The sequence below is a fragment of the Pipistrellus hanaki genome (genome assembly GCF_964339955.1).
Source record: "Pipistrellus hanaki genome assembly, chromosome: 4".
In the NCBI taxonomy this organism is placed as follows: Eukaryota; Metazoa; Chordata; class Mammalia; order Chiroptera; family Vespertilionidae; genus Pipistrellus; species Pipistrellus hanaki.
This window is the reverse complement of record NC_140506.1, coordinates 36,024,480-36,034,989: the sequence shown is the minus strand read 5'-3', so window position 1 is coordinate 36,034,989 and position 10,510 is coordinate 36,024,480. Positions and strand designations below refer to the sequence as shown.

The 10,510-nt window shown below is 44.9% G+C and overlaps 2 protein-coding genes across 2 annotated transcripts in view; one reads left to right on the top strand and one right to left on the bottom strand.

Annotated features, from left to right (window-relative positions):
* F2RL2 (coagulation factor II thrombin receptor like 2) overlaps window positions 1-10,510 on the top strand; it is a 505,949-nt gene that overhangs the window by 230,560 nt on the left and 264,879 nt on the right. The window lies entirely within an intron of this gene.
* The window catches only part of SV2C (synaptic vesicle glycoprotein 2C), a 136,837-nt gene that overhangs the window by 8,950 nt on the left and 117,377 nt on the right, over window positions 1-10,510 (bottom strand). The window contains exons 10-12 of the mRNA XM_084881270.1: window positions 10,251-10,384; window positions 8,650-8,853; window positions 8,015-8,174 (exon numbers count right to left, since the gene is read on the bottom strand). Of these exons, the coding sequence (XP_084737396.1) occupies window positions 8,015-8,174; window positions 8,650-8,853; window positions 10,251-10,384 (498 nt within the window). The remainder of the gene's footprint in view (window positions 1-8,014; window positions 8,175-8,649; window positions 8,854-10,250; window positions 10,385-10,510) is intronic.

Here is a 10,510-nt window from a genome sequence, read left to right as displayed (position 1 = left end):
TTCCCCTATTAGTATGGTACAATTGTTATAATCGATGAGCCATACATTAGAGTTCACTCTGGATGTTGTGTATCCTACGAGCTTTGACCAATGTATGATGGCATGTATTCTGTATTGCATCATACAGAATAACAGTCTCACTGCTGTAAAAATCCTCTGTGCTCCCCCGATTCATCCCTCCAGCCCCCTAGCCCCTGGCAACTGCTGATCTTTTTACCATCGCCATAGTTTTGCCTTTTCTAAAATGTCATATAATTGGAATCATACAGTATGTAGCCTTTTCAATTGACTTCTTTCACTTTTTAAACTATATTTTCAGCCGAAACCGGTTTGGCTCAGTGGTAGAGTGTTGGTCTGCGGACTGAAAGGTCCTGGGTTCGATTCCGGTCAAGGGCATGTGCCTTGGTTGTGGGCACATCCCCGGTAGGGGGTGTGCAAGAGGCAACTGGTCGATGTTTCTCTCTCATCGACGTTCCTAGCTCTCTGTCTCTCTCCCTTCCTCTCTGTAAAAAATCAATTATATATATATATATATATATATATATATATATATATATATACACACACACACACACACACATATATATATATATATACACTATATTTTCAGTTCATAAATGACCAAGTACATTTTGTGGTAGCAAGATAAGCTCTATTGTTGTGGAAAAAAATTGGGTAGTCAGTGTAGTAAGTATGTTGCTGGTAAGGAAGCAAAAACATTCTTCTGTATGAAGAAGTCTCTCAACACTGAGCCTGAGGAATGACCCATGTGGAATTTACATCCGTGTTAGAGTAAACCCCTGGTATAACTCAGAACAGGGTGTGAAATGCAGATGGCTATCTCCTTGTATCACTGAAGCTGTGATGGAGGGAAGGATGGCTTCTGAGATTTCCATGCAGGATTAAGAGTGATGCATCAGGAGCATCTGGTATCTGAAGCATCTAAAACATCATGATAGGATCCTTTTTCATTTACCAAGCAGAGGTGGTTCTTCAGATATGGGTGCAAAGCATATTGCCTCCTTAAATCAATGGCGCATTCAAGAAAATGTGACTGTCCTTTCCTTGAATAAGTAAATGATTTCTTCAAATACTGGAGGGTGTGATTTTCTATGCACTGGAGGCTCAGCTATCTTAGAAAAATTATTCTCAAAGTGGCTCTCCCTTGGGGATTTAACTTATATAATAAAACCCTAATATGCAAATCAACCAAAGAGCAGAACAACTAGCACAACGACTGGTCGCTATGATGTGCAGTGACAACTGGGGGGCAGATGTTCAATGCAGGAGCTGCCCCAAGCCTGCAGGCCGCAGGCCAACCAAGGCAGGTGCCAGTAGGGGCCCCACGACCACCCCGCCAGTTGCCCCACAGATCGGCCCTGATCACTGGCCAGGCCTAGGAACCCTACCCATGCACAAATTTTGTGCACAAGGCATCTAGTCTGTTCACCAAGCAAAGAAGCTTCTAGCTTATTCATCCCCTTGTTCTTACTTCAAGGAAGGGCATTAACTTCTGCAGACACTCAAAACACAAGTCTCCTTGTGCTCCTAACGGCCTTTGAGGGTAGGGAGCTCAGAACTTGCAGGGCCCTGCTTGCTAACTTAGCAGCCAGGCAAGCTACCGCATTCTTGGTCAGCCCCCAAATGCCCCAAACCTCCTCTTAATCAACAAGCACCGAAAGAAAGAATGAAATGATCTGTTACCTTTCTATAAGCGCTAACCTTGTTCCCCTCCTCTTCAGCCAGATCCTTTGTTTTCAGTTATTGCTCAACCTATTTATTTAATCTTTTAAATGAAAAAAATTCCCCCCAAACAGTACCGTGTGATGGCAGCAGCCCGGTTTGTTCCTGGTTCCATGAAGGCGGCCCTCTCCCTGCACCATTAATTCCCTCTGTCTGAGAATCCGGTGCTGGTGCAGGCCTGGCTTTTGCTCCGCTGATGCGGGATGTGGCCACCAGAGCTTCCTCCCCCTGCAGCTGGATTGTGGCTCTTTCTTTAGGGCCTTCCCAATGTAGCAAGTTTTAGCTCATTTATTTAATTTTATGTACTAATTGGTGACTGAGGAAAGGAGACTCCATTCTGAATAGAATGAGGTAGTTTTGCCCTCCCATCCAGCCTCTTTCTTTTTTAAATATATTTTATTGATTTTTTAGAGAGGAAGGGAGAGGGATAGAGAATTAGAAACATCGATGCGAGAGAAATATCGACCAGCTGCCTCCTGCACACCCCCAACTGGGGATGCGCCCGCAGCCAAGGTACATGCCCTTGACCGGAATCGAACCTGGGACCCTTGAGTACCTAGGCTGACGCTCTATCCATTGAGCCAAAGCAGTTTGGGCCAGCCTCTTTCTTTTTGCTTTTCTGACTTCAGGGCAGGGTCAGCTGGGGTCTGATGAGGCTCCTGGGGAGCAGACAGGGACGCTGACTAAGGCAGCACTCCGGCAGTGAGTGTCAGCCATGTTTTAAACATTGGCTGAAATATCTGCCCCATCGACATTGTTAACATTGTTAGCGGGGGAATAAAATGCTAGGTTCTGTAAAGGGCTGAAATGGTGGAGATCCAGACTGAGCTTATGGGACTTTCCCGTTAAAGGGTAAGATGTGAGCATTCTCTTTTTCTAGTCCAAGCTTTGGAAAGGAACTTTCCCTGGACAACTCGGTCCAATCATTGGTGGAAGTGCCTCAGCATGGGGCATTTTGGAACGTACAGGCAGTCCCTAAATCAGGAATACATCATGATCTAAAGGCTCATCTGGAAATGGGCTATTTGAAACACAGAATAAATTTAATTTCTCTCACAGAAACAAAATTACAAATGATGACTAGGTCTTGGATCAACCTAAAAATGGTGTGTGTGTGTGTGTGTGTGTGTGTGTGTGTGTGTGTGTTTGTTAATCCTCACCCAAGGAAATTTTCCCATTGATTTTCAGAGAGAATGGAAGTGAAGGAAGGAGGGGGAGAAGGAGAGAGAGAGAGAAAGAGAGAGAGAGAGAGAGAGAGAGAGAGAGAGAGGAAGTAAAGGGAGAGGGAGGGAGGGAGAGAGAATGTGTGAGAGAGAAACATCAATGTGAGAGAGCTATATTGATTAGTTGCCTTCTGCACACGCCCAGGTTTGTGCCCTTGACTGGGAATGGAACCCACTACCCTTCGGGTCTCAGGCCAATGCTCCAACCACTTAGCAGCACTGGCCAGGGCTCAAAAAGTTAAAATAACACTAAATAACATTCAAAATTATTTTAACACTGAGCCTATATAAGCTATTGAACTACAATGATAAGAACACTAGAACCTCTTAAATATTTGTCTAGTAAGCAAATTTGTCTTCTTGAACTCCTAATTTACATATTCTCCTATTATTTCTCATTCAGCAATTACTCATTAGCATATTTTGTTTCAGTAAGGCACTAGGCACCAGGGATCCCAAGATGAAGTGTCCATTGGCACTAGACAGATGTGAAGAGATCATGGTAACACAGCCTCATGATAGCACAACCTATTAAGTACAGCGATAAATACACCCAGAGAATGATGGGGCCCAGAGGATGGGAAGTGATCCCAGGCTGGGGTGGGGGCAAGTGAGGGAAGGCCTCTTAGAGGGGATGGATAGAAGAGAATGGGTTGAAGGAAGAGGAGGAGCTTACCAAGTGAAGGATGGAATGTGGGCAGAGGTGTTCTCTGCCTCAAATTATCTTCACATCTTCCTGACTTATCTGTGTGGCACCCCACTCAGGCTGCCTTAGACATCCCCTCCAATGGCTTCTCAGGTGTCAGATGGCCTGGCCTGCCTCCAGTCCCCAGACAAGTCTCCCACTTCCTCATGCAGCTGTTCTCAACTTGGGGTGCCCAAGGCTGAGAGCCCTGCAGTCTCGCAGAGACATCTGCATTTTTGAATTGACTTGGATTTACTGGTACATACTACAGGAAATTATAAAAGCAAGACATCCGCCCCACCCCTCCTACAAATGGTTTCCATTTCCAAATTCCCTTTGGTGTGCTTCCAATCAGCCATATTTTTATAAATCACAGAAATTATAGAATTTTGCATTCTGCCTTTTCCATTCAGTATTATAACCATTTGTCCCCTGTCATTTATGTTTTGTGATTTCACATATAACCATTATTTCTGCAACCACACTGCTGGATATTTAGGAGCTTTCCAAACTTGGGGGGACATAAACGATGCCACAGCAAACACCTTCACATATAAGCCCTCCTTGGCCGGGACGTGTTTGTGAGGGAAGGTCCAGAGGTGTCGCACAGCCAGGGGAATGTTTATGATGTGGTGCTGTGGCTGCAGGAGAGGAATCCAGTACAAACGCCTTACCAGCCTCTTTCTTCTTTTCCCTCCCTCTCTGCCCTGCTCTTTAACCTCTCGTGTGTGTGTGTGTGTGTGTGTGTGTGTGTGTGTGTATGTGCGTGTGCCCATGTGTGTCCTGCTTTATCAGCTCATTGGCACCGGAGACAGTGTCTCACCCATCCTGAACCTTTCCTTCTCTTTCAACCCTTATTCAGTAGCTGTATATTGGACTGGGGCAGCCCTGGAGACCTCCCTGCTGGGCCAGGCCCCATTTCTGCTCCCCTTAGAGCTGGCTTGTGTCAATGGCAGGGCGCCCTGACCGGAGTTAGCCTCAACTAGGTCCCGGCCACATCTTTGGAACGGGGCCTTTAGTCTTTACCTTCACTCAGCACAACTCCTTTGGGACTGGCACAGGGATGCATATGACACTGAAATGAACTAAGGAATTTCCCGATATCTTTAAAATAGGTTAGAGTAGCCCGGTTGATATTGCTCAGTGGTTGAGCGTTGACCAATGAACAAGGAGGTCGTCGTTCAATTCCTGGTTGGGGCACATACCCTATTTGCAGGCTTTATTGATGATTCCCTCTCATTGTTGATGTTTCTCTCTCTATCCCTCTCTCTTCCTCTCTGATATCAATAAAAGTATATTTTAAAAAATGGGTTGGAAGTAGTTTTCTGTAATGGACATTTTCATGGGCACTGGTTGGGCCATATTTGTTTATTGTTGCCAGACTATCATCTTGTTTTTTTCAGAGGAAAAAAAAAATATAATTTTATATCTTAAGTCAGAAAGGGCCGAATTGTTTTCTGATCCTCAGAGAAAGGGGACATTTGTTTCACCTAAGTATTCAGTAGCCGTATGTTATGTGTGCAGCCTGCGTGTGTCCTCCTTGACCTGGGAGGATGGCATCCGTCACCACCGCAAGCAAGGCCCTCCTCACTCACAGGTAAGCGGAGAAGGCCTCACCTATCTGCTGGGAGGAACCTCCGGGCTCAAAGCAGCCCTCCATCTGCCTCCCATCCCCACCGCCATCACAGATCCTCCCAGTGTTCATTCCCGTTGAAATGCAAATATTCATGGACAGGTGATAATGAAAGCCTTTGTGTCTTATCACTTATCTGGTAAACCTAGCTTGGAAGTGAGGGCCTGGGCCAAGGTAAGTAATGATGGAATGAAAGTGACCATTGGGAGGCAACTTGCAGTTCATTTAAGGCCAAGGTTCACGAACGTGGCTGTCTATCCCAGCTGCCAGGTGGGCTTCCTAGAAACAAATCCCTTGACTTTCCCCCCGGACCTACTGGGAGGGGATAGGTTTGTCTGTATCAGAAGCAGCACCACAGAGTCTGAGTGTGAGGCTATGTGATCCAAGCCAAGTTATGAGCCCTGTCTAGTAACCTGAAAATGGAATAAAACTACCTACCCTTGTAAGGCTGAGTAAGGGTAAATCAGGCTAAATGAGGCCATTTACAGACTCAGTAGAGTGCCTGACTCACCCTCCATTTCTTTTTTCTTTTCTTTTTTCTTTTTTTTTTTTTTTAATATATTTTATTGATTTTTTACAGAGAGGAAGGGGAGAGATAGAGAGCTAGAAACATCAATGAGAGAGAAACATCGACCAGCTGCCTCTTGCACACCCCCTACTGGGGATGTGCCCGCAACCAACGTACATGCCCTTGACCGGAATCGAACCTGGGACCTTCCAGTCTGCAGGCCGATGCTCTACCGCTGAGCCAAACCGGCTTTGGCTCACCCTCCATTTCTCAGATGGGGAGGCCAAGCCCCAGAAAAGTGACAGGACTAACCTAAAGTTACCCAGCTATTCCTGGCAGCGCCTGCCCCTGAACGCTGGTCTCCTCCACACTGTTGATGGAGAAGGTGAAGAAGGTGAAACCCTATCCCAACCACGCCCCTCGCACCTTTGCTGGGGCTCAGACTTCCATTGCAGGTCCCAGACTTCACTTCTCCCATTTTCTCTCACACGGGTGCTTCCCCTAATCACCTCTGTGCATGCTTAGGCCCATCTTGACCTCTGTGTCTTGGAAGGCCTGAGCTAACATCAACAGCAATTTCTGTTTTTATCTCAGCTGACAATTCACCTTTCCGACAACAGATGAAAATGGATATCCCAAATGTCTCTGCTCAGCCCAAGAAAACCCTCCTCCATTTCAAAGCCCAGACAATACGGACTCTACCCTCTCGCAGAAAGGGCTCCCATGGTGACAGAGCACACGCGGAATAAAAGAAGGCAAGAGCATTTGTCTTCACACATGTCAAACGGCAAAGCAGGACTTCTATTCTTTTAACTACTCAGCTGCTGAAGCCCTACCCCGAGTCCCTTCTAGCCCTTTCTCTGATATAAGGTACAAAGTCTCCGGGTCTCCATTTTGGGACAAGATGCATCTTTTCCTTCTAATAGCAATCTCTTTTGGTAACTGGAAATGTGTTGTGCTTTTCCTCCAACAGACCAGGAAGGTCAAGAGACAATTCTAGAGACATCTTTGGGGATCCTAACTGTAGAGCTCATGCGGACACTTCAAACATTAGGACCCTCTCGGGACTGAGTACTGGCTCCAAATGTGGGCCAAGACAGGCTTTTTGATCCTATTCCTCACCGCCCATTACAGCTTCCTCACACTCTTAGTCAGCAAACCGAGTCACGGGCACCATTACATTCCCCCACTGGCTTCATGGAGAGGCAGGAGAGTAAGAAGCCAGGAAAATTCCTTGGTGAGTGGAATGGAGAAACTGAGACAGGTGGCGGATTCAAACTGGCCTCATCCAGCACCCTGACTCTCTGCCTCCTTCTCTCTCTAATGACCACTCCCCTAAGCATTAATCCCTAAGAACAATGAGGTTCTGATCAGCACCACGTAATCTTAGGAACAAAGCCTCGGGTGTGTTGACCCCAGAGACAGCGTTTTGGTCAAATTAGAGATAACATCTAGGCCTCAGTTGTGTTTCAGCTCCAGGCCCAGAAAAGCAGCAAAACCAGATGAAGCCAGGCCATGGCTGACATCAGGACGGCCCGCACTGACTAATGACCCACCTGGAAAGCTGATGAATATTCTATTGAGATCCTTCCCTGGGACCTCCCCCCAAATTCCTGCTTATAAGAAACAGATAAAAACCCTAAGACAAAGGTCTCTCTAGAGCGCTTTCTTGCTTCCCCCTGCCTCCTCTTTTCTAATGGGGTATCTGCTTTCTTTCTCCAAAGACCCTTCTTTTGCCTCAGTAATTTTTTTCCTGAGCCCACACAAACCAGCGGGCTCACTTCTTCTGCCTCTGTGACTTTATTTCTAAAGGGCTAATGCAGCCACACATAGGCCCCACTATTCCTCACATTTCCGAAGGGCCAAGGCATCTCCGCTTAGGCTCACTCCTGTTGCTATGATCTTGTCTCTTCTATTTTAAGCCCTTTCCTTGTTTCACTGTCCCCAGCTTTAATAAACATACTCTCCAAATCACCTGGATTTGTGCTGTGAAATTTTTCCTGCACAAAGTGAAGAATCGAGAGGCCAAATTGCTAGTAATAACTGTCATATTAACTCCTGCTAGCAACTATATTTCCCATCGTTTTCCTTTTAACTTCATATGCCGGATATTTTTGGAGTTTTACTTTCTTGGAAACATGACAATTAGGCTTATTTTCTGTGACTTTCAGTGGTCCTGTGGGGCTCAGAGTACCTTTTCCCAGACACCCATTTCAACATACCTCCGGTCTGTGGGGTACAGTTCCACAGTGATTACATCCAGAGAGTTCCAGGCCGAGATGGTCAACCCGTTGTACAGACACAGCATACCTATCATCATGGATTCGCTGGTGCCAAACCAAAGGAAGAAACAGCTAATCCCCGAAAGCACCATAGAGCCACCTGCCAATGAAGCAGACAAAAGCCTGGGATGTTTCCCTTCATCTTGGTAGAGCAAAGACCCTTGAGTCTTCAAGGTCTTTGAACAGCGACACAGACCCCAAGGGGAAGCTGCAGACTGGGTATGGCCAAGCTCAGGTGCAGGTTTCCTCACCTGGATGAAAGGGTTGCCCCTTTACCTGCCTTCTAAACACAGCAAGCATGAAATGCTCATCATCAATTATTCAGCTATTTAAGTGGGAAGATATACGTTAGTCACACATAACTAGTTTTCTAGGCTGTGAACTCAAGGAAGCTGCTCACATGAAATGTAATTAGACATAATTTTCTCTAAGATGTTGTCTTAATGAAAGGTCTGAAGGGATTTCTCTCACCTCTGTGGGATGCAAATCACTAAGAGGGCGGAGGGGACATGGGAAGTGGGCTCCCTCTAGATGGCAGGGCAGCTCCTTTATTTTACAGGAAACGAAGCACTTACCCAGCATCGTCAAGCGCCCAATTCTGTCCATCAGGAGAGCAGACACGATGTTCCCTGGTAACACCGCCAATGTTCCCAGGAAGTTGACAAAATAAATCCAGTAGGCACTGTAGTCATCGTCAAAGGTAATCTGGCATCCCGTTTTATTGTGAAAAAAGGAGCAGTTTTGAAATTCACTGTCAATGAATTTATACTCCTCGAAATCTGTGAACATAAAGAAAGATAATTCATCAAGTTCTTAACAGTTATACACCAGGATAAGAAAGCCTATGAGAACACAGAAAGGAATCCTGTGATACTCTAATCTTCTTGAGAGCTTCAAGGCCTGGGCTGGGTTGACTTTTAGTGTCTTTGCCTGGACAAAGTGCAAGGTCTCGGACTTTACATTACAAAGTATGGTTGGCCCTCCTTGTGCACGGATTTCACCTCTGTGGATTGGAAAAAAATAAAAGGAATGTCGTTGCTGATGTGCACTGTATTGTGAGGCCCATGATGGATGCGTCTGTACTGAACATGTACCGATGGTTTTTCTTATAGTCATTCCCTAACAATACAGTATAATGACTATTTATATAGTATTTACACTGTATTAGATATTATGAGTAATCTAGAGATGATTTAAGTGCACAGAGGATGTGCAGAGGTTATACAAATACTACAGTATATATATATATATATATATATATATATATATATATATATATATATATATATATATATATATAAAAGCCTAAGCAACTGAATGACTGAATACTGGTTAACTGGTCACTATAACATGCACTGTCCACTAGGGGGTAGACACTCAAAGTAGGAGCTGCCATCGGTGGTCAGTTGCTCCCACAGCCAACCTCCCGCTGTCCCTCCCTTGGCTGGCCAGCCCCAATCAGCCCTGATCACCAGCCAGGCCGAGAGACCCCACCCATGCACGAATTCATGCACCAGGCCTCTGGTTTTATATACAGGGCTTGAGCATTCATGGATATTGGTATCCATGGGGTTCTGGAACCAATCCCTATGGTACTGAGGCACAACTGCAGAATGAAGGAATATATTTATTGAAAAAGGAATAAGCTAAGTTAAAGAATCCAGTTATCCTCTGATTTCTTTTGATTAGCCGTTGCTAATTTTGTTACTTGTTTACTCCTTTGTGATTTTTAGTTTGTTCTAATTATCATGTTTTAGAAGGACTATCATTATAGGGCTAATAGCTTCCATACAACAATTACCAAAAACAATTTGTTCAAAATATGTATGAATCAGCCATATGTTTGCTCTTCTCTGCTGACTGTAGTTCAGATATGCTGACATAAAGAAACACCAGATTTAGAAGCCAAGATTATCAAAACAAATAAACTACAGGTTCTTTGCTTTAAAAATTATGCACCAAGCCATTTATTTTCAGCTTTGAACTTCTGCAAGTCCCATTTGTATTACATCTGACAAACACAAATAATACACACCCAACTTTGATCCAACCTGATTAAAATATCTGTTAATTTATACTTTAATCTCTATTTCCCTCTTAAGTCTCTGCTCACACTGTGACATGCATGTCCCATTTCTGCCCAGCAGGCCTCAGCAGGACTAAGTAGCATACCTACCTGTGTGGTCAAAAACAGTGTCAATAAATGTGCAATTCTTGAAGTAGGTGTTGACTGAAGTCACGTCCTCAAAAGTGCAGGCCTTAAAAAGCGAATCCTTGAAAGTTACAGATTTGAACTTGACCCCGAGGAATCTGCATAACACACACAAAAAAAATTCATATCAATGATTGTCCACCAGGGTTTGAAGGTTTAGAGATGGGCTGCCGCTTGGTGGACACTCTTAATTGCAAAGAACATTGGTTTCTGGGTTTTCTAAA